Below are 21519 nucleotides of genomic sequence, written 5' to 3' on the forward strand. Positions count from 1 at the left end.
CTTGTACCTTCCTGCCTGCTTTCTCCCTCCATCCACCACCATACGGATGCTCCATCACCAATCCAACTCATCTTGTACCTTGTGTAACTTACAGTTTTGCTCCATCTGGACACCCAAGTCTGAAAAATTCTCATCCATGTTCCACAACCCAAAGTCCTCTTGTTAAGGCCAGCCCCAGTGCTGCTTCTATGTAAAGTCTTTCCCACTATCCCCAATCAGAATTCATTGTTTCTTACTCTTTGCTCCCATAGCATTCTTTTAATCTTTATTGAAGGCTGACTTCCACTTTGGATTTTAGTTAGTAATTACATGTTTTTTATTGTTGTTGTTTTTTTGATGTACCACAAAGCTTACTGGATCTTAGTAGTTCCCCAACCAGGGATGGAATCCACACCCTTTGCACTGGAAGCTTGGACTTCCAGGGAAGTCCAGTAATTACATGTCTTTTTAAATCATAAGTATTTGAGAGGGGAGGGACCCTGTCTTATCCATATCTATATTTCCAGGACCTTACACATAGGAGATAATAAATATCAGTTAAGTGAATGCTAGGGTTCGAGTATAGATCATTCACAGGCAAAATATCACTCATTCATTCACAGCCCCTGCTCTGGAACAGGCCTAACTAAGAAAGGAAAAGGCAAACACACCTATTGGGAAGTGAGATTTTTGGGGGGCCCATGTGAGATACACACACACATCCTCTCCCCGGGAAAAAGTGGAGCCTGTGATCTGGTTCTTCAGCAAGCTGGGAGTTAGGACTAAACTAACTAGAGTAGGAGTCCTGGTAATTACTGGGACTGTCCTCTGCTAGGCTGAGGGCACTGGTCCCCAAAGTCAGGCAGCAAGTCAGCTGTCTCTCCGGGCTCAGCGGGCCCTCTTTCCTCATTCCCAGAGTCTTGGGGCAGCGGGCAGAGGCAACGGAGGGGTTGGGGAATGCAGGGACACAGGTTTTGGATGGAGAAAGGAAGCTCGTACTCTTTATCTGCCTTCTCCCTGGACTTCTGAGGCATCCGAGCCTTTCGGGCAGTAAAAGGAGGTGGCAGCCCTTGCCCTAGGCCTCGCTCAAGCCGTGTGCCTGCAAAAGACAGAGTGGTCAGGACATTGCCCAACCCAGGGAGTGATGACTTTCTGGCCACTCCCCAGTCTGCTAGGGCCTGGCCTCAACTTACCAGAAATGGTGTTCTCTAGGAGGAAGCCCAAGAGTCCCGCCAGGAAGATGGGCTCTGTGAGCAATGAGCGCAGTAGCACATCCAAGGGGCTCCAGCCTACAAGGAGTTGGGACCAGGCAGGAGGGGGACTCTGACACTATGCAAAACCAAGGGTCTAATACTTCCAACCTAAGCTTAAGTACTGGATGGAGGGCATATCTTTCTGAATTGTTCTATCTCTCCCTCCCCACTTTGTCCCTCTGCTCTCTATTTCCCACACCCAGACCCTTCCCACAGGACCCCTGCTTAACACCCTGTCTTCTGGGCATCCACATGCCCTTCAGATATGCTTTGATCATTCCAGGCTCCCTGTCTTTGGAAAGTTTGGTATTAAAATCCCCAACCTTATTTCCTCCTTCTCACCTTTTATGCTCTAGCCTGAGTGCCTCAACCTCAGTACTACTGACATTTGGACCAGATAATTCTCTGTTTGAGAGAGGCTGTTCTGGGCACTATAGAATGTTTAACAGCATCTTTCTACCCATTAAATACAAATAACCTCTAAATGCAAGTAACCTCTCCCCTGCTTGTAACAACCAAAAATGTCTCCAGACACTGCCAAATATTCTCTGTGGGATAAAATCGTCCTCAGTTAAAATCACTGCTGTTTGCTAAGCTGAGCTAACAAACTAAGTTATTTGCTGCTCCGGGAGCATATGCTATGACTTCCTATTTCAGCATTGTTTACTGTGGTTCCTCTGCCAGGAATGACCTTCTTACCAAATACGTTTCAATCTTACCATCCTTTGAGACCAGCTCAATGTTACTTTCTCCATAAAAGTTATCGGGATCATCTCCAACAGAAGCCATCTCTCTCACTGCAGAGCATCACAGCTCTTTATCTGAGCCTTTCTAGTTGCATTTCTACACATCTTATCTCTTTCACTAGACTGTAAATCTATAGGCACCTTTGTATCCCAGGGAAGCTAGCATGGTGTTCAGTAAATATTTGCTAAACAAATGGACAGACTATTTATCCCCAAGCCCAGAGAAGGGTGTGGGGCCTGGAGTCCAGAGAAACTCAATCCTTGAGCCCTTGCTTGCCCACTGCCAGGCAACTACTCTTTCCCTCCCCTTCCTCCCACCTGTGCTCAGTAGGACTGGCGCTTCCCGAAACCACCTCGGCAGCAACAGGGCCGTGAAGATGGAGAAGCCAACAATGAAGACATTCCGCCCAGAGTCAATGTCAGCCAAGTGGAAGCTGGAGAATCCACTAGACAGAACCATTGCCTGGGTCACTCCCAGCATCCCACCTGTGCCGTACGGAAGTAATCAAAGAGGTTGGGAGAGGGCTGGCACAGCAGAGTACTTACTATAGGGCGGGGCAGGTTGTGATGGGCAGAGACCACCAAAAAGCCCAGGGGCCCAGGAGCCCAGTCAGGAAGCCAAGATGTGGCTGAGAAAATTCGGGCAGCTGCCACATACTCACAGCCACATACTAGGGAGGCTTCTCAGAAAGAAAGGGTATCGACCACAAGCAACCACTTGGGCCCTGCTAAGGGATCCTGGTTCAATACTAGTGCTACTGAGACATCCGCTCACCAAGCACAGGCCCACTCACCAAGCATAGGCAGCGGGATGGTGGTGAGGAGCTGGGCTAGCCTCGGGGAGAGCCCCAGCGCCACGCAGAACAGCCCCACCAAGTGGGCCACTCGCCGAGGTCCAGCCTACGTGATGAAGAGACACTGGAACACACCTCGACCACTCAAGCTTTTTGCTTGGCCAACCCCATCTCATCCTTTGGATCCCAACTTAAATGTTACTCTCCCAAGAAGCATCCTAAAGGGATTGCTCTTACTCAACCCCCTTCCCATCCCCTGCTTTGTTTTCTTAATAGCACTTATCACTTTTGGAAAGTATCTTATTTGCTTTTCTCCTAACGCGTCTGCCTCTCTCTCTCTTAAGTCCTCAAGAGAACAGGGATTTCATCTGACTCCTTCCTCTCTAGAACCTCAGCCCTGGTACAGAAGGAGCCTGAGGCACAGAAGGAGCTCAGCAGTGACTTAGTGTCTCCCTCACACTCCTAGTCCCCACCACTTCTAGGCACCTCTCTCAATGAGACGGCCACTGTGAAGAGCCCGACAGAGGGCTGGGCGCAGCAAGCTGTCAGTTCCCTTCCCTCTCTTGCACCTCCGGTTCCTCTCCCCACACCCCTGTTCACATACCTGGAGAAGACCCACCGTGCCCACGTTGGGGAAACTGGATGCAGTGCCCATGGGGCTTCCCAACAGCCCAGCCAGCACACTGCCCAGTCCCTCCAGGCTCAGCCCTCGGCTACAGGCATGCGGAGGTGGAGAAGGCAAACGCAGCAGCTGGCCACAGAGGGCATAGCAGCCCAGGGAGCTGGTGGAGGCTGCCAAGGCCATGGAGATGCCTGCAGCCAGAGCCCTGGGTGTCAGCAAGGGCCAGTCCCACTCAGCTGGGGAGGGAGAAGGAGCCACTTTGGGGCCAGACTCGAGTCTGAAGCATCCCCCTGCCTGCAAAAGCCTGTGACACAGGAAGCCTAAAGTCCCCGTTGTCTTTGAAGATAATGTCTTGGGACAAAACCATCAAACTCAGGGTAAAAACCCATCCCTTTACTGCAATCTACAAGGTCCCTTTGGTCTGACCCTTACCTCTTTCTCTAGCCTCATTTACAACCACACTCTTCATCGTTTCTTTCACTCCAGATACACTGGCCTTGCTTCAGGCCTTTGTACTTGCTGTGCTGCTGGCCACCACAGGGCCTTTGCATATGCTGTTCGCTCCACCTAGAATGCTCTTGTCTCTTGCCTTTCCCTAATAAGCTCCTACTTATCTCTCACATCTCAGCTCAGTGATCACTTCCTCAAGAATGCCTTTCCTGGGAAATCTCTAGTAGTCCAGTGGTTAGGGCTCCATCTCTCACTGCTGAGGGCCCAGGTTTGATCCCTGGACGGGGAACTAAGATCCCACAAGCTGTGTGGCATGGTCAAAAAATAATAAAAATAAAAACCATTTTAAAAAGAATGCCTTTCCTAACCTCTCCAATAAAGTCAGATTTTTTTCCCGTTGTAAACCTTCATCATACAAGGTACATGTCCTTTGCTGTATTTACTACATGCAATTCTACACTCACTTAGGTAACTATTGAATTAGTATCTGTATTCCCTGACATATTATAAGCTTCCTGAGTGCAGGTTCTGAGTTCTAGGAGAAAGCCTACCTGGATGAGGCAGCCAAAACCATGGTGCCCCGGTGGGGGCAGACAACTCCCCAGGGATGATGCTGAGACCCAGAAGGGCAGAGACAATCCACACACAGGCCACTGGGATCAGCACCTGAGGGACAAGTCTCAGAAAGACTCAGAAAAGGGTCTTCTGGGGAAGACCCCTCCCCCAGAACCTTCCAACCTTCTTAAAGGGGTAAGCAACAACCAAGTAGGGGCCAAGTGAGCAGTCCATGCCAGCCCTCCTAACTCCAACTGTCCCCCGCCCAAACCCCCACATACCGAGAGGAGCCTGAAGGCCAGGATGTGAGTATGGGTTGAAGAGGTTGAAGCTGGCCTCCAGGGGCGTGGGGGTAGCAGGCAGGAGCCCAGATGCTGAGAACAGACCACCATGAGCACAATCAGCCTAGAAAAGGGAAAGGGCTTTATGGGCAAGAGGAAGCTTGCCCCTGAGGCAAGGAGTGAGATGGGAGGGGCAGAATACCACGAAAGGGGGTTCCAGAGAAGAATGCCCCCGTGGAGAGGGAAGGAGGGCACCTTGGGGGTCAGTGGGAGACAAGGTACAAGTCAAGGTGACCAACGAATCCAGTAAAAGTCTTGGATTCCAAATCCACAAGTGTTATCCCTGCTGAGACAGCTGCTGGACTGGCAGAGTAGCAGCTCTCCCCTCCCCCTGCTTCCACACAACCCACCAGGCATCATGCCTCTCAGGACTTACGTACAGCGATGCCAGGCCCCAGTGAGTGGAGCAGAGCAGAGCTACTTCCCTGTAGACAGAGAGCCCTGCCACAACAAGGCTGGGGGCCAGCACTAGGGGCCCACAGCGGGGGAACAAGTGGCCAGGACCCCCCAAGAGCCCCAGAGTGGCCTGCAGCAGCCCAGAGACCACCACAGCCCCGGACACCTGGTGGAGAGAAGAAAAGGACAAAGAGCAAACATTCTCCTTTATCAATATGACCTCAGCCTGGACTTCTTAACTAATTCCAGGGAGCTCACTAGAATCCCAGTGGTTAGGATTCCAGGCTTTCACTTCCATGGACCAGGTTCAGCCCCTGGTTGGGAAACTGAGATCCCACAAGCTGCATGATATGGGAAAAAAAAAAACAATTCCAGGAGGGGTTCCCCACCACCACCTCTTTCCCCAGAGCATCTCAGTTCCTACAAAATGGAAACAAGAACCTCCCCAACCCTGGGAGCACTCTTAGTCCAGCCCTATCCCTCCACATCTGCAAGCATGTACCTCTCGGATAGAAGTGTTCCAGAGTTCCAAGCCATGGCAGCCAGGCCCCTCACAGAGGTGCAGGACAAGGGAGGCTGGGAGATGTTGGGGGCGTGGAGAGGAGAGACGGAAACAGGATGGAGACCCATTGCTCTACAGTTCTGGCTGGCGTCTGGCCCTCTCATCATTGCCCCATCTCAACCCTGCACCCAAGTCCACCTGTGTGCTCAGAGGAGCACCCAACCCCACCCTCGGCCTGTGCCCTTGCTCTGTGCTCACAGTTTCCAGGTGTCCGGAGAGCCAGAGGTAACTTCTGACTGGTCAGCACCAAGGCGGGGATAAGAAACTGTAATGACGGAGCCTGGACAAGAGGCAGCCTGAAGGAACAGCAGGTCTGGTAACGTGGGGCAGTCGCCAGCCTCCCTGAGCCTTACCTCCCCTCTGGGACCCTGTCACCTTCTCTCCAGGGAGTTCCTCTCACCTGCTGCCCATCCAAGTTTGCAGGGAGGTAGACACGCCACATGCAAAGAGGCTGGAAGCCAGGAGCTGGGCAGGGGAGAAAGAGAGTCCTCCTGCTGGGAGACTTTGAAGCAGGAGCAGGTGGGAGGTGCAGAGCAGAGAAGCCAACACCAAGATATGCTGCGGGCGATTAGGCAGAAATACGTATTTCCAGAGGGTTTCTCATGCCACACCTACACCCTCCAAACACCCTCTTCAGCCAGCAGAAACCCAGGCACCTCTGCCTCCTACCTGCAGAGCCAGAAGACAGCTGAGGCCCCAGGGAGGAGGCCCACACAGAGAGGCCCAAGAGTGAGAGGGGGGATTTTGGACATCGGGTGGCTGTGGCAGGGGAGCCAGGGTGCCCTGGGAACCCATAGACTGGAGCTGTATGGTGTTGGGCGGTGACTGGCTCATGCTCCCTGCCTTCTGTCTTGTCCTGGCCGCCCTGGGCCAGAGTTAAGTAGGGAGAGAGAGAGAGAGAGAAAGAGGTCAGAGTTTGTGTGAAGTTAACTGCCTGGAGCAGTGAGGGGGCGGGAGTGTCAATGAAGCAGAGCGAAGAGATGAGGGGTTTGGGGAAGGACACAGCCCTTTCACCTTTGCCCAGCTCTTGTGCAAATTCCATCACCCATTAACCTGGGAACCAAGTTCCGAGTCCCTCCCCATCCCAAGAATCTCCATCTGGGTCTCCTGTCCCAGGACAGGAGTGGTGGGGAGGAAACCCCCCCTAGCATAGCCAGGGCAATTTTGATAGACTGTACTGCCTCCTCACCACTGCCATTCGGAACATCGAAATTACACAGTAGTTCTCAAGCCTTTTAGGGTCAAGCCCCCAGACTACCTCAGGAGGAAACATCCCTTCGTCATGTATGACAACTGTGATCACAACTCTGTATACAATGTCCTCATTGTAATATAAAGAAGCAATCAAAGTGATTTATTTTTTAAATATTTATTTGGCTGCTCCAGTCCAAATAAGTCTGCTTGGGGGAAGCAGAATCCTCAATCCTTGCTGCAGCATGCGAGATCTTTAGCTGTGGCGTGCAGACTCTTAAGTTGTGGCATGTGGGATCCAGTTCCCCTGACCAGGGATGAAACCCAGGCCCCCTGCATCAGGAGCACGGATTCCTAACCACAGGACCACCGGGGAAGTCCTCAAAGTAATTTATAATGACTTATTTCACCGTGGGAAAGCTTGGGTCCAACTAAACTGGAAGACAGTGAAGTAGCCCAGTGCCCACCCCTCATGTGGAATTGCCACGGATGCGGCAGCTACAATCCCAGCTGATACTGGTGCTTCCCTGATGACATGTGTACCACCGGCAGTGCTGCCATTCGTGACCCGATGTTCCAAAACAGTGAACAGGTTCTTCATAAAGTGCTGAACAAAGTGTAGATTTACTGTACCCAGAGATGCATTCCTGGGAAACAGACTCTTTCCAAATGGGCAAAATCTATTCTGTTTACATGCTTAGAGAAAATAAGTACTTCCAGGCTCAGATAAACAGTCATACATGATATCCACCAGTCATTCAAAAGTTGCCTCGGGAATTCTTCATAAGAAGGGAATTCTCAAGCCTTCCTGGATGTGTAGCTTTCTATATAAGCTGACTAAGTGCCAGTAAGTCCCATATCTTCAAATTTTTGTCAACCAAAAAATGCCCCATATAGTTCCAAGATGCCCCCTAGGTGGCAGTACCACCCCTACTGCGTATCTTCCTCTGTGGTACCAAATCATCATGGTTCAGCTGGCTGCTCTTCTTCCAGTGATAACCCAGGCTTGGTCTTCTCTTTGGTGGTGGTTGTCACTAAATTGTGTCTGACTCTTGTGACCCCATGGACTGTAGCCCACCAGGCTTCTCTGCCCATGGGATTTCCCAGGCAAGAATACTGGAGTGGGTTGTCATTTCCTTCTCCAGGGTATCCTCCCAATCCAGGGATTGAACCAGGGTCTCCTACATTGCAGGCGGATTCTTTACCTGCTAAGCCACCACAGAAGCCTTTGTGGTAATTACCACCATTTGTCAGCCCAGAAAGGAAGTCAGGAGATAAAGTGTCTTTGGGCTTGCCCTCAAGGAGTTCACGGGGCTCTGCTGGATACGCTCTCCATGAGATGGCCTTGGGATCCACAAAGATGGTGCTCACTCAGAACTTGTGACAAACAGGGCTACCCCTAGCACGGCACAGTCACCATCTATGCCCCACTGCACCAGAGTCAAGGAGTGTTAGGGGCCCCAGGGTGCTGGGAGCAGGAACGAGGGAGCAGCTTGATATGAGAATCTATGACCATCAAACAAGAAGGACGTTCTGGAATGGGACTCAGAGAGAATGAGCAGCAGGATGATAGGATCAGGGAGTAGGCAGGCTGAGAAGGAAGATCTGGGCAGGAGAGTTCTTTGAGGGCTGCTGCAGAAGGAAGAGTCCAGGCCATGCAACTAAAACTGTTTATTGAAACCTTAGTTCTACAAAAGCGTGAAAAATCCAGATATAAAGCAGTGGCCAGAGAGGCCCGTGAAGAGAACACCCAGGAGAGGAACCGGAAGAGAGGAAAGCCCAGGAGCAGGGGACTAAGAAGAGAATGTTGGAAGACAAAAGGGCCGGGGTGAAGGTCCCAGCAGCCCCTGGTTCTTCTAGACTTGGCATGAGTGTGGGATGTTCCCCACCTCCCGCCTTCCCTCAGCAACTCCTACCATGGGTGGCCCTGTCAGTCCCCGCCTCTCCTACCTCAGGGACATCAAACAGACCCTGGTCAATGTTTCCTCCCTCCCTCGTCCAATCCTAGGAAACTCAAAGGCAAAAGTCTAGAAGAGCCCAGGGGACAAGAGAGGCAGGAGCCTTGCCCCTGTCCACCTGTGACATGCCCCTGGTCACTGAGCTGAGGCTTTCCCTGGAATCACCACTGCCCTGGCCAGGCAGTCAGCCCCTGAGGGACAGAAGAGCAAGTGACCTTCAGTCCTTCTGCCACACGACCCCCTTAAGCTCCATCACCCAGGAGGACAGGAGACCAGCCAAGGACCCAGATCAAGCTTTGCCCCTCCAGGCTCTCAGGGACTCCCAAATCCTCTTAATGCATTCCTCAGAACCATACCTAGCCTGGGAAAATGAAAGACTTCAGGCGGGCCAGTTCCATGATGCTGAAAACGGAACATTGCTGGGGCTGTGGGAGCAGAGGAGGCATTGGGCTCCAAGGCCAGGGGGGAGCCAGGCCGTGGGAGTGGGACCAAGGACTGGGGGGCCCCGTGGGGACAGTATGGTTGAGGTGGTGGCAGGCACGGCAGGTTGGGGAGTCCTTCTGGAGCTTCTGGCAAAGGGGGCAGTTGAGAAGAAGAGTGGGAGGAGCAGGAGGATCTGGAGGAGGCAACGGTGGGGGAGTCAGTGAGGCTAGCAGACTGCCCCACAGTGAACGCAACACTACATCGCCTTCCTGGCAGCCGGAGATGTTAGCAGGAGACGGCAGGCACTGTGGCATGGGAGAAGGTATGCAGGGTTCCAAAAGGCACCTGGAGGCCAGTCCAAGGTCTGGAGGGCCAGGCGGGGGGCTGCAGGACAGCCCTAATGACTGGTGTATTACGGCCATCGATGCCACAGCGAGGGCCACGCTGCTCACATATGCCATAGCCAACAGGCAGGACAGCTGGGGGAGAGGAGTTAAGAAACGTCAGTCCCCAAATCCCCTTCCCCTGAACCCTCTTTAACTGTCTTTAACATACCCATCCCTTATCTCTGGACACGTGGACTCAACTTAGAGCTCTCAGTCACCATCTACTTCCAACCCATCTCCTGAGCCATTCTGTATTTGCTTTACATCACCAGCCAGCTCAAACTCCCTCTGCTTCCTGACCTGCCTCACCTTTGCCAGCCGCTGGCAGAGGGAGCCCAGCGCCAGTTGCCAGGCAGGTTGCTCCAGCAGCACACACAGGTCTGTGTAGGTGTACCAGCCCCGCCGGCGCCCCTGCTGCTCAGCCACGCTGCAGGGATAGGAGAAAACACAGAGAGGGTCTGCAATCTTCCTGCAGCTGCCCACCGGCACCCTCATTCCCCTGGGGACCTACCAGGGAACACCGAGGAACTTGTTAAATGTACAGACTCCTAGACTACCCGTTGATTCCAAAGATGAAGATGAGACCAAGATCTGTATTTTAAATAAGCTTCTCCCACTCTTCCAAAGGTGATCACACAGAGGAGAGCAGACTCGTTTCGGAACCATGACCTTGGGCAATTCTCTTTCTCGTTTTCTCCCCCCCCACCCTCAGTTACACAGACCCTCACCTCTGTTTAGCTCCTATGGCTTAGGCCTCAGCCTCCAAATCCTCAAGTCCCTCTTCCCAATTCCTAGAACCTACCAGCCCTCCAGCCAGCTCAGCACCTCAAAGATTTCCCGAGGATCAGTGTAGAGCCGCCAATCCTGTGAATAAAGAGCATCCAACCAGACTTGGACATGAGCCACAGTCAATTAATAACCAGACCCACAGCAGCAACTACAACCTCCACTACAGGTAACACTTGGCTCTTACCATGTGCCAGATACTGTTCCAAAAACTTTTATGTATTAACTTATTTAATCACCACATATCTGGTTTCACATTGCACCCTCCATTAAAAGCAAGGGGCAAAAAATAATCCTGGGAATGGTTCGTGCCCATAGGAAGCCCAGAATCTAGGGGAAGGCAAAGTTTGGAAGAAAATACCCAGAGCCCAGTAAGATAAACTCTGGCTCAGAGTGTACTCTGTGGGACCTGGAAGACTGACAATGGGAGGTCTCCACTTCTGACTTCACCATGCCAGGAACCTCTAAAGACTGTGCTTATTCCAGAAAAGCTAGAGGGCAAGATGCTAATAAGGGAAGACATAAAGAGGACAAACAGAAAGATAAATGAAGAGACCATAGAAAGCTGGGAGATAAAAAAACAAAGGATGAAAAGAACATAAAAACAGGTCAGGAAAACAGAGCAAGAGAGAGAAGAGCTATTCACCATGGCACTCAGGAAGCCCCTCTCCAGGGCATTGAGAGTGGGCACGGCCACACCCCCAGCAGCTCCCCATTCATCATTGAAGACCTCTTCCTCCTCTCCTTCGTCATAGAGGTACTTACTGGCCACCATCTGCAGAGGAACCAGAGGTGGTATCAGGAGAGCTCACACCTGGCTCCAGGCTTACCAGGGAGATGAAGGGAAGGGGGCATCTTACCATGGAGATCAGGAACAAGTCAGAGGATGACACATGCTGTAGGTAGTCCGGGTTTCTATGCCGGAGCCGCTCAATGTATACCAGAGCCAGCATCATAGCACACGGAGAGATGCAAGCCTCTCTGGGTATCAGAAAGCATTAGGAATTAAACGCAAGGATCTTTCGGTTCTTGTAACTTATGATGCTCATCCCTGTATCTTTACTAGTTCTCTTTAGAGATAACTGTTCCCCTCTCTTTAGAGCCCAAACACTCTCACTCTGTATCTCTCAATTGTGAACTCACCGGGACACGTGGGCTACATATTTCTTCTGGAGCCGGCGAATAGGACTGGGGGCTGCCTTCTGCAGGAGTTCCACAGCAATATCTGCAGAGGCAGAAGGATAACAAGAGTGAGCAAACAACTCCCCCACAGCTGGGCCCACTGCTATCAGCAGAAGACCCAGATCTACATTATCTGAGGTCTTGGAGACAGGACCACAGTAGCAAAGCAGAGATCCAATTCTCCCACGCTGAAACAAAAGGCCTATTCCAAATTTGAATTCCAGCTCCTTCCAGCAGGAAGGCATATTTCCCTGTCACCTGCAATTACCTAGAAGCGTCCTTCACTCTAGCTCATCTGAGAAGATAAACATGTCTTGTTGATGGGGGAAATATACGATAGATATGCTTGGAAAATTAAAAGCTTCTAGTATATAGATCAAGAATAATACAAATTTGTAAGGCAGCAATATTTCCTACTCATCTGGATTTAAGGAAAAAATGAAATACAAACCTAGTTCTTACACCTGTCAAACATACTAGCTACCAAGAGGCAGTGTAGTTCACAGGCTACACCTAGAGTCACTTTGATGACAGCTGACACCCCCACTTTCAGGCTTCTCACTTGTCCGGTCGTACAACACTGTCTAACCTGCCACGGGGCTGGAGAGCTCCTCCAGGGTACAGTCGGTTTCCCAGTCCCAGCCATAGTAGAGTCTCCTTCGGATCCGGGCACTCAGCTTCTGGTGTCCTGGGAGAAACTGAAACAGGGCAGGAGGTGGGTGGAGGGTGAAGGGCAGGAAGGGTATGCTGAAGATCCTGGTTCCTGGCTGGAAGGGGGCTACGGGGCGGCAGGCCTGCCTCAGGGCTAGTGGGGCCCTTGCCCCACCCAGCCCCGCATTCTCTGGATTGTTTGTTAGTGGCTCTCTGTCCACAGGGGGTGGAGTCCTCCTCACCGAGGGCTCTGGAGGAGTTCTCCAAGAAGGGGCCGGGCTGGTTACCTCCTACCCCATTCCTGTACCCCGCGGCTCTCCCCATGGGCCCAAGGAGCCAGGGCCTCGAGTAGGCACGGGTCGAACGGCTACCGCCTAGTTTCCCAGCAGAGCCATCAGGCGAGCTCGCAGCCCCGCTCGGGCTCCGGTGAGGGGCGCGGAGGGAGCGCCCGCGGTCGCGGCTCCAAGCGCTGGGAGGCTAGGGAGGCGGCGGGCCGCGAGCTCACCGTGAAGTCCTGGAAGCCGGTAAGGGAGAAGGTGCCTTCTTCGTCCAGCAGGAGCCCGGCCAGGTCCATCGCGCCGCCAGCCACTGTCCTACGAAGGGAAGGGAACGAGTTCTAAAGGGGCCGCGGAGCCGTCCCTGCCCGCCTGCCCACCTGTCCGCCGGGCTCCCTCCCGCGGGCCGCCGCCCTTGCCGGTGCAGCCCCCTCCCCTCGCGCCAGCCGCGGCAGGCGGGGCCGGGCAGCAGAGCCTCTTCCTGTTCCGCTCCGGGCGGGGCTCCCGGCTCCGGGTTCTGGGCTCCCGACTCGGGGCGTGGAGCTCCAGGGCCCGGGCGCCCACCTCACCGAGTAGAGAGGAGTCCTGGCTTCGAGGCGCGTGCTGTGCCTTTGCCGCGCCGCGCGTCTGCCCGGTGTTTACAAGCCGCGGGGGCGTCGTGGGCGAAGTCAGCGCCGGGCACTTCCTGCGGCCAGTTGGGCCGAGCCGCCGGCTTCGACCGCTGGGAAGGAGCTGGGCTAGAATTCCTGATATCGCTGAGCCCCAGCGTGTCTGAGAAATTGGGACAATTCCTAGGGGACCGTGGCACACTTGAGAACGAGCGAGCCCGGCTGACCTTTTCGTGCCGGTGTAGATATAAATGTAAATAAAGACTCGGGACAGGGAGTTGCTCGCAATTGTTTTCTTTTAAAGGGGAGATGTATGCACACACAGAACATTATACACTTAAAAAATAAAATCAGCAAGAGTACAAAAATTTTAACTGGTGAATTGTGTACAAAGTAGCAAGGGCACTGATTTTTGGCTATATATTTTGTAGGATTATTGCCGAGATTAAATGTTCTTGAGGGAACACGTTAACACCACGCTTGTTACGTTGGAAACCTCAGTAAGTGGTGTTAACGCCCCCGCCAAGAGTAAATAGCACCTAAACAAGAGTTTTAGACTTCGAGACCCCAATAACTCGCTTAAGGTATTGGAAGGAGTTCCGATGCGTGAAAGGAGGGAGAGTTTACAGAAAGTTGAGACGGAAACAACTTTTCTGTTTTTGAGCCGATCGAGTCACGCGCTGGTGTTTGTTTATTTGCTGAGAGGGAACTGGGAGGACCAGTACGTCGAGGGTTGAGTTAAGGGGCGGCCGCCGCCCTAACCAGAGCAGAAAGATCCCACGGGGGCATCTGGAAGCTGACTTCCTGCCGCTTCGGGCTGCCTCACCAGGAATCCAGGCCAGGACCGGCCTTCCTAGCCGCCCTGCCCACACAGGGGGAAGAAAATTGGCTGGAGTGGGCAAAAGCGGAGATACAGCCCCTCTGTCAGGAAGAGGGAGACACCGCCCAGCGCCGCTAAGACACACACCTGCGTAGGAGCAGGGTCACCGGCAACCCCCTGCGCGCAGGCGCCGGTCACCCTATCCGGGCGGTTAGGGCACATCACGTGCCGGGCTCGTCGCTCCGCCGTCACGTGACGCCCGTCCGCGGCCTGGGCGGCCCTCTCCGCGGTGTGCGCCCCCTTCCGCCTGACGCGCCCCAGGCGGCGGCCGCGCAGCCCTGGCTCCTCGCGGGCTCGGGCGGCGGCTGCGGCGGGGCTATGGCGAGTGGCGGTGGCGGTGGCAACACCGGCACTGGTGGGGGCCCGGGGCTGGGCCTGACCCTGGGCCTGGGCCTCGGCATGGGTGAGGCCACCGGCGAGGCGGAGGAGGAGGCGGCCACGGCCGAGGCGGTGGGACGCCTCGCCACGACGCTGTGGCTGCGGCTCCGCGGCTGGGAGGCGGTGTTGGCCGCAGCGCAGCGGCTGCTGGTGTGGGAGAAGCCGCTGCACAGCCTAGTCACGGCGGCCGCGCTCAACGGCCTCTTCTGGTAACGGCCGGGGAGGAGGGGGCGGGGCCGGGCAGCGCGGGAGAGCGGGGGCGGGCGAGCCCGGAGTACCGTTCCCCTTTCTGGGGAAGACGCTTGTCCTGGAGGGCTGGGCCACCTCCTGCTGTTTAAAGATCGTTGTCAGCCTGGGTTGCCCCTTTCCTCTGTCTTCGGGTGTCGAATTCGGCCTGAAGGTTCCCATTCCCCGATCAGTGGGCTCTTTTCGGCCTTTCGCGATGGGTGTAGGAGCCTCTCTCACCCACTCACCGCTGAGTGCCTGTCTCTCCCTAAGGTTGCTGTCTTCGTCCTCCCTACGGCCCTTCTTCCTACTCAGCATCTCACTTTTGGCCTATTTTCTGCTGGATTTGTGGCAGCCTCGCTTCCTCCCTGACATCTCTGGTGAGTGTGACTTGATTCATTCAGCAAGCCCCAATGAGCACTTGTTTTGTGCCTGACCCACCCGGCTTCGGTTGAATGGTGAGGCACATGTACCGCAGGCCACCTGCCTCCCAAAGCATGACTGCTTCCTTCCCCTGTTGGGAAATAAATTTCCCCTTTCTCAAAATTCATGTTATTGTGTGGTTGTTCAGTCGCTAAATCGTGTCTGATTCTTATCCATTGAGTGGTGATGCTGTCTAACCATCCCATCCTCTGCCGCCCTCTTCTCCTCCTGACTTCAGTCTTTATTGTGTGTAGTAATAGTAAAGTTTGTGGACTCCGCATCCAGATTGCCTGGGTTCCATTGCCTGCTTCCCGTTTACCCTGTACGTGACCTTATAAAAGTCACTCGATCTCCAGTTTCATAAGGAGGAGGATATTCTTGAATTTATAAATACACTTCATATGCTTATGGTAGGATTTCACATATGGTGGGAATATTAGTTCTTACCAGGGTTTTCTTGTCCACATGTTTACTTAATAGACAGTTTAGAGAACTGGGTGCCAGGTGTGTAAGCTGTTTGGGGTGTATGTACATGTGAATGTGAATAAGATGGGGTTCCTATTGTTGAAAAGGGTAAAGCCTGAGGAAGGAGACATACAAACAACATAACAATGTAATACTTCCTGCAAATGGCATTTGGAGAAAGCACTTTGGGACTGCAGAGGAAGGGCAACTGTTTCTGGCTTGGGGAGTATTTCCCAGAGCTCTGCCCCTCAGTAATTTGTCTCCTTTCCCTCTCTATAGCATCATCCCCGGAGGAGCCACACTCTGACAGGTGAGTGCAGACCACCCCTTGAAGAACAGACAAATGTCCAAACCCTGTCTTGCTTTGGTGCCAGTGTCACCGCCACGGTGCAGAGCAATACGGAGTTTCTGCAGGCACAGCCCCCAGCATAGTGAATGCACTGTAGCAAGCTTGGTCCCGGATTCTTGTGTAGGTGTTTGTGTGCCTGCTGTTTTCAGGGCAAAGGGTTGGGAGCCCCGGGCTTTATTTCCCAGGTCCCAGACAGCCTCCCTTTGGGAGGCAGGGTTGTCCACTTTCTTAGACTACAGAGCTCATAGGCATTCTCAGAGGGATTTGAGTGCCTAGGAAGCTGGTGTCTGAGGCCTCCAGGGGTCATATCATGTCTCCCCAGTGAGGGTGCGGGGTCAGGAGCCCGGCCGCACCTGCTGAGTGTGCCCGAGTTGTGCAGATACCTGGCTGAGAGCTGGCTCACCTTCCAGATTCATCTGCAGGAGCTGCTGCAGTACAAGAGGCAGAATCCAGCTCAGGTAACCTCCCCCTCATCACACAACAGTGCTCTACCCGGTGGAGAAATGGAGGTGGGGATGGGGAGGAGTGACTCAAACTCCTTGACTGGAGATGAAGGATAAGGCCTGGGGCCTTCTTGAGGCAAAATTTACTGCTAGTAGCCTGATACAAGAGGCAGAGTAAGCTTTTGGTGTCCTGACACTATTTCTTGCCAAGAGAGACCAAGTTTGAATTATAGGTGTTTGGCTATGTCAGTTGCAAACTTCCTGAATCGATGATCCCAGGCATCCTCTTGACTAAACTGGATCACTGCATTCTTAGAGGACATGCCCTTCCTTCCACCAGTGGAGCAATAATATTTCTTTCCCCGGATAAGTGGAGCACATACCTCAGTCTCCTGTTCTTAGACCCTGTGCTCTTCTCCGCAGTTCTGCGCGCGTGTCTGCTCTGGCTGTGCTGTGCTGGCTGTGCTGGGACACTATGTGCCAGGGATTATGATTTCCTACATTGTCTGTGAGTAGCATCTGGCCCCTGCCCTTTCCAAAGCCCTTTCTTTGTCTTCTTTTCTTGGACTGACCCAAGGGGGGTTGTTGTACTCTCTTTGCCCATTTACCTATTTACAGAGATCTTCAGGAGGATGCTGTGGGATAAGTGGAAGGAGGGCAGTGGATGTGGGAAGAAGCTGGCACAGCCTCAGGAAGGGACTTTGTCTCCTTCAGCCTTTCCTGTTTAGGCATCAGTTGAATGAGGGCTCTTAGGTAATAGGCATAGGGAGCTCTGAGTGGACTCTCTGACCCTCAGTGCTGAGTATCCTGCTATGGCCCCTGGTGGTGTATCATGAACTGATCCAGAGGATGTACACGCGCCTGGAGCCCCTCCTTATGCAGCTGGACTACAGCATGAAGGCAGAAGCTGATGCCCTGCATCACAAACACGACAAGAGGAGTAAGGGGATCCCATGACCCAGGAGGGGAAGGCGGGGAGGACCTTGGTTTGAGGCTTGTGAAATGCCCTGGGATTTAGATAGTCTCCAGACACCTGTGGCTATGTTTGTCCCCCATCTCTGTTCCTGCTTGGTCACTGCCCTGCTGTTGGTCTCCAGAGCGGCAGGGGAAGAATGCACCGCCCGGAGGTGATGAGCCACTGGCAGAGACAGAGAGTGAGAGCGAGGCAGAACTGGCTGGCTTCTCCCCGGTGGTGAGGTCCAGGGGTCCAGGGGCGATGGGCTGTCAAGTATAGGGCTGGGGGAGAATCTGCTTTAGAGCAGTCACCTCTCAAGGGGATGGGAGTCAGTGGCAGGGCAGGGATGCTCCTGGAAATGGGCTCTCTCACCCTTTTGTCTGTTGTGTTCATCATGGTTCCCCTGCAGGTGGATGTGAAGAAAACAGCACTGGCTTTGGCCATTACAGACTCAGAGCTGTCAGATGAGGAGGCTTCTATTTTGGAAAGCGGTGGCTTCTCTGTCTCCCGGGCAACCACTCCACAACTAACTGACGTTTCAGAGGGTATGGGAAGTCCTTTGTCCCTCTTGATCTTCCTGTTCCCTGTCATGGGATGCTGGCTGTGCTCTCTGGTGATTGCCCCCATAAATGTTTTCTTTGGGGAGCTCATCCCTAGTTGTACACCAAGTTCCTGAAAGACCTTAACACCTAAGGCCTGGCCTAGCATCCTGTGTCCTGAGTTCTCATCCTTGAACTGAGTGATCCGTTGCAGCTACTCAGAACAGCAGGCCCATTCCTGGCCCTTTGTTTTCTGCACAGATTTGGACCAGCAGAGCCTGCCAAGTGAACCAGAGGAGGCCCTGAGTCGGGAGCTAGGGGAGGGAGAGGAGACAGACCTGGCCCCTCCCGAAGACCTGCTAGGCTCTCCTCAGGCCCTCTCACAAGACCTGGACTTGGAGGAAGAAGATGTGGCATCCGAGGAAGCCTTGCTTCAGCTCTCATCCCCCCTTCACTTTGTGAACACACACTTCAATGGGGCAGGGTCTCCCACAGATGGAGTGATGCTCTCCCCTGGAGGACCAGCGGAGACACTGAGCCTGGAGGCAGTGAGTGGTGACCTCACCACTCCTCCCAGCACTCTGTCGCCCCTACTTGGCCTTGCGGAAAGTGACCCAGTCCCCGTCCCCTCCCCCTCCGTACTCCCATCTCTGCCCCAGGACTCACCCCAGCCCCTGCCTGCCCCTGAGGAAGAAGAGGCACTCACCACTGAGGACTTCGAGTTGCTGGATCAGGGGGAGCTGGAGCAGCTAAATGCAGAGATGGGGTTGGGTCCAGAGACATGCCCAGAGCCCCCTGATGCTTCACCCCCTCCACCCCTAGGGCCCGACACCCCGTCTCTGGTACAGTCAGACCAGGAGGATCAGGCCGTGGCAGAGCCATAAGCCTGGGGGAACGAGTTGCAGGCACAGTAGGGCTTCCTGGCTAAGGATGTCACTGTTGGCTCCTTTCCCTGCTCTCCTGGGGAGGAGCAATATGTGGGGAAGCTGGCTATCAGATGGAGCCAGTCCACCCTCCGCCTGCCTGCCTGCCTGCCTGCCTGCCGTCCCAGGCCTGGGACAGTACCTGGGATTTGTTTTAAGTTTGTAAATAATTTTACATTTGGGTTTAGTGGTTATGAACAGGGCTAGGGGAGTCCTTCCCACTTGCCTCCCCGCCTCATCTCTAGTCTCATTCCACAATGCCCCAAGCCCTGACGGTCTGTCCTTTTCTTTTTCCTCCTTTCCTCAGGGACCTGTGCTGCTCTGTCCTCGTGTCCCACTCGGTTGTTTAGTTCAGGCACTTTATCATTTTTCTTTCCTATCCCAGCCCCTCTCTGCTTTACTTCCCTGCTGTGTCCTGTCCTTAGCAGCTCAATCCCCACTCTTTACCAGCTCTTCCTCCCCAGCAGGCCCCAGCTAAGCTTTAGGGAGGCTCCCGTCTGGGAGGTACAGATGAAACCTGGGGTGGTGGGTCGGGTCAGTAGTTAATGCACTTAAGTCACTGTAGCCCGTGGAACCTCCACTGCACCCTTGCCCTTGTTCATCCTGGCCCTTCCCTATACAGGATGAGAGCAGGGATCCCACAGCACGTATGCCAGCGCTGTGGTAGTGAGCAGGACATCTGTCTTGTGGGGCGAGGGGCTTTCTTATCTTAGGAGTAAGGAGATCTGTTTCTCTGGGTCATGGTCCAAGTGTGGTGGGACCCCCTACTAGGGTCAGGAAATGGACAGTAACATCTGTGCAGGTGTTGACTGGAAAAATAAAGTGTTGATGGCTAGAACTGCTGCTGCCTGCCTCACTGAGCTCTGTCTCCCTCTGTGCTCTGCCCCTACTGCCTTATCCCCTGTTTGCTCCTGGCTGTTTATTTACTTTGGTGCAAAACAAGGCCAGAAGCAAGGATTACCCTGACAGCCCTAACCTGCCCTTAGCCGAGTTCTCTGTGATAATGCTTAGTAAGGTTTAGCATGTGCAAATAAGTATGTGCAGGAGGAAGCTGCTTCAGCTTCCCAGTCAGAAACTTGAGACCACTGTGTACCACAACAGTTGTTTTCTAGTGTTGTCCACAAGCTTAACACTTACGTAAGAAGTCCTTACCCATCTGTGTACTGACGGTTAACTCCCTCAATCCTCATTTGTCTCTCCTGATAGAAGCAAACAAGCAGGACTTGGATACCTGCATTAAAATTGATTCCGAGGGGCTTCCCTCATGATCCAGTGGTTAAGAATCCTCCTGCCAGTGCAGGAGACACCGGTTTGACCCCTAGTCTAGGAAGATCCAACATGCTGCAGGGCAACTATGCCCATGTGCCAAAACTACTGAGCCCTTGATCTTCATCTACTGAGCCCCTGCACCATAACTGCTGAAGCCCTCTCACTTAGAGCCTGTGCTCCACAACAAGAGAATCCTGTGCATCCCATCACAACTGGAGAGGAGCCTCCACTCGCCACAACTAGAGAAAGCTTGTGTGCAGCAACAAAGACCCACCCAGTGCAGCCATCAATCGATCAATAAAAGAATATTAAAAGAAAAAACTTTCCTGGCAGTCTGGTGGTTAAGACTACGCTTCCACTAGAGGGGACGAGGGTTAGATCCCTAGTCATGGAACTAAGATCCCACATGCCACAGAGCACAGTCAAAAAGAGACATAAGACTGATTCCAAGCCCAGGAACATGAAAGAAACAGTGTTTACACTAACAATGCAACATTCCTGCTCAGCACTCCTCTAGGTGATTTATACTAACTTTTTCCATCAGGACCCTGACATAAGATACTTTTATAGAAGTTACCTTTCACAAAGTCAGGGCCTTAGTTCACGATGGAGCCAGAATCCAAATCCAGGCAGTCTGGCTCCAGCAGTCACCCTATAATAGGGAGCCCCTGTCCATCAATACGGAGAAGGTAATGGCACCCCACTCCAGTACTCTTGCCTGGAAAATCCCATGGACAGAGGAGCCTGGAAGGCTGCAGTCCATGGGGTCGCTGAGGGTCGGACTCGACTGAGCGTCTTCACTTTCACTTTTCACTTTCATGCATTGGAGAAGGAAATGGCAACCCACTCCACTGTTCTTGCCTGGAGAATCCCAGGGACAGAGGAGCCTGGTGGGCTGCCGTCTATGGGGTCGCACAGAGTCGGACACGACTGAAGCAACTTAGCAGTAGCAGGCCATCAATAGGGCCCAGATGCGAATATGCTCAAGGATGTGGGAATGATACAGGAGCAGTCTGCTTACCCTAGCTCCACAAAGACTGGTCTTTTAGCAGTCCTTGCTCTTTGGGGAAGAACAGCGTTCAGAGGAGAGCCCAAAACTGGACAGATGGCTTTTTTCATGAGTCCACAGCCTTGGCCTCCATTCAGCTGGAAGCTCGATCTGGCAATGCTGCCTGGCTCCTTGAGGTTGACTTCTGTGCTGCATCTCTTCTAAGTGTGTGAGAATTTTTTCCTTCCACGTGTTTCACATTTGCCTGAAAGGCTTTCAGGGATTCAAGTGTCCTCCCTGTCTTGCTGTTGGAGGAACATGAACTTGTAATCATCTAGAGATGTCTGAAGAGAATGGCCAAACAATTCTAATCATCGAACAGACAATTCAGGAAAAAATAGAATTAATCCAAAAAACAATTGCTGCCGTGGCCCCACCTTTACTTTCCTTGTTTAACCTGCAGTTTGAAGACAGAGCCAGAAGACTGTACTGGGTCAGAACATTAACCAAATGTTTGCAGTTCC

General features: G+C 53.1%; 3 protein-coding genes across 11 annotated transcripts; 1 reads left to right on the forward strand and 2 right to left on the reverse strand.

Moving 5' to 3' along the window:
* Positions 1-292: 292 nt before the first annotated feature.
* On the reverse strand, positions 293-6680 carry SLC23A3 (solute carrier family 23 member 3). Of its 5 annotated transcripts, none has more exons than XM_069578367.1 (12): positions 6368-6680; positions 6099-6256; positions 5897-5994; positions 5639-5712; positions 5121-5302; positions 4681-4804; positions 4396-4510; positions 3377-3630; positions 2773-2878; positions 2297-2464; positions 1173-1268; positions 293-1078 (listed from the first exon to the last, which is right to left on the reverse strand). In XM_069578367.1, exons 1-12 carry the CDS (start codon positions 6530-6532, stop codon positions 792-794), a joined length of 1827 nt encoding a protein of 608 aa, XP_069434468.1. In that variant the 5' UTR covers positions 6533-6680; the 3' UTR covers positions 293-791. The 5 variants fall into 5 exon arrangements, with proteins under 5 accessions (XP_069434468.1, XP_069434469.1, XP_069434472.1 ...); XM_069578368.1 differs by having other exon boundaries at positions 6099-6163; positions 6368-6642; XM_069578371.1 differs by lacking the exon at positions 3377-3630 and having other exon boundaries at positions 4396-4441; positions 4681-4773; positions 6368-6642.
* Positions 6681-8545: 1865 nt separating this feature from the next.
* Positions 8546-14598, reverse strand: CNPPD1 (cyclin Pas1/PHO80 domain containing 1). Of its 4 annotated transcripts, none has more exons than XM_069578384.1 (10): positions 14126-14426; positions 13115-13341; positions 12781-12868; positions 12214-12322; positions 11586-11667; positions 11303-11423; positions 11089-11217; positions 10459-10520; positions 9966-10083; positions 8546-9749 (listed from the first exon to the last, which is right to left on the reverse strand). In XM_069578384.1, exons 3-10 carry the CDS (start codon positions 12847-12849, stop codon positions 9204-9206), a joined length of 1236 nt encoding a protein of 411 aa, XP_069434485.1. In that variant the 5' UTR covers positions 12850-12868; positions 13115-13341; positions 14126-14426; the 3' UTR covers positions 8546-9203. The 4 variants fall into 4 exon arrangements, with proteins under 4 accessions (XP_069434485.1, XP_069434487.1, XP_069434484.1 ...); XM_069578386.1 differs by having other exon boundaries at positions 13120-13341; positions 14126-14219; XM_069578383.1 differs by having other exon boundaries at positions 13115-14598.
* On the forward strand, positions 13443-19576 carry RETREG2 (reticulophagy regulator family member 2). Of its 2 annotated transcripts, none has more exons than XM_069578381.1 (9): positions 13443-14625; positions 14915-15021; positions 15809-15839; positions 16201-16336; positions 16745-16829; positions 17118-17261; positions 17419-17513; positions 17686-17821; positions 18077-19576. In XM_069578381.1, the coding sequence occupies exons 1-9, from the start codon at positions 14357-14359 to the stop codon at positions 18697-18699; spliced, it is 1626 nt and encodes a 541-aa protein (XP_069434482.1). In that variant the 5' UTR covers positions 13443-14356; the 3' UTR covers positions 18700-19576. The 2 variants fall into 2 exon arrangements, with proteins under 2 accessions (XP_069434482.1, XP_069434483.1); XM_069578382.1 differs by having other exon boundaries at positions 13894-14625; positions 16289-16336.
* The last annotated feature ends 1943 nt before the right edge of the window (positions 19577-21519 follow it).

Source organism: Ovis canadensis, chromosome 2 (assembly GCF_042477335.2).
Source record: "Ovis canadensis isolate MfBH-ARS-UI-01 breed Bighorn chromosome 2, ARS-UI_OviCan_v2, whole genome shotgun sequence".
In the NCBI taxonomy this organism is placed as follows: domain Eukaryota; kingdom Metazoa; phylum Chordata; class Mammalia; order Artiodactyla; family Bovidae; genus Ovis; species Ovis canadensis.

Coding starts and splice junctions, on each gene's coding strand:
- SLC23A3 (XM_069578367.1), bottom strand. CDS start 6,532: ATGAGCCAGTCACCGCCCAACACCATACAGCTCCAGTCTATGGGTTCC. Junction 6,257..6,367: donor GCTGTCTTCTGGCTCTGCAG/GTAGGAGGCAGA, acceptor AATCGCCCGCAG/CATATCTTGGTGTTGGCTTC. Junction 5,995..6,098: donor CAAACTTGGATGGGCAGCAG/GTGAGAGGAACT, acceptor CTGTTCCTTCAG/GCTGCCTCTTGTCCAGGCTC.
- CNPPD1 (XM_069578383.1), bottom strand. CDS start 12,849: ATGGACCTGGCCGGGCTCCTGCTGGACGAAGAAGGCACCTTCTCCCTT. Junction 10,521..11,088: donor GGGGCTTCCTGAGTGCCATG/GTGAATAGCTCT, acceptor CTTTATTCACAG/GATTGGCGGCTCTACACTGA. Junction 10,084..10,458: donor CTGAGCTGGCTGGAGGGCTG/GTAGGTTCTAGG, acceptor CTATCCCTGCAG/CGTGGCTGAGCAGCAGGGGC.
- RETREG2 (XM_069578381.1), top strand. CDS start 14,357: ATGGCGAGTGGCGGTGGCGGTGGCAACACCGGCACTGGTGGGGGCCCG. Junction 14,626..14,914: donor GCGCTCAACGGCCTCTTCTG/GTAACGGCCGGG, acceptor TCTCTCCCTAAG/GTTGCTGTCTTCGTCCTCCC. Junction 15,840..16,200: donor GAGGAGCCACACTCTGACAG/GTGAGTGCAGAC, acceptor ATGTCTCCCCAG/TGAGGGTGCGGGGTCAGGAG.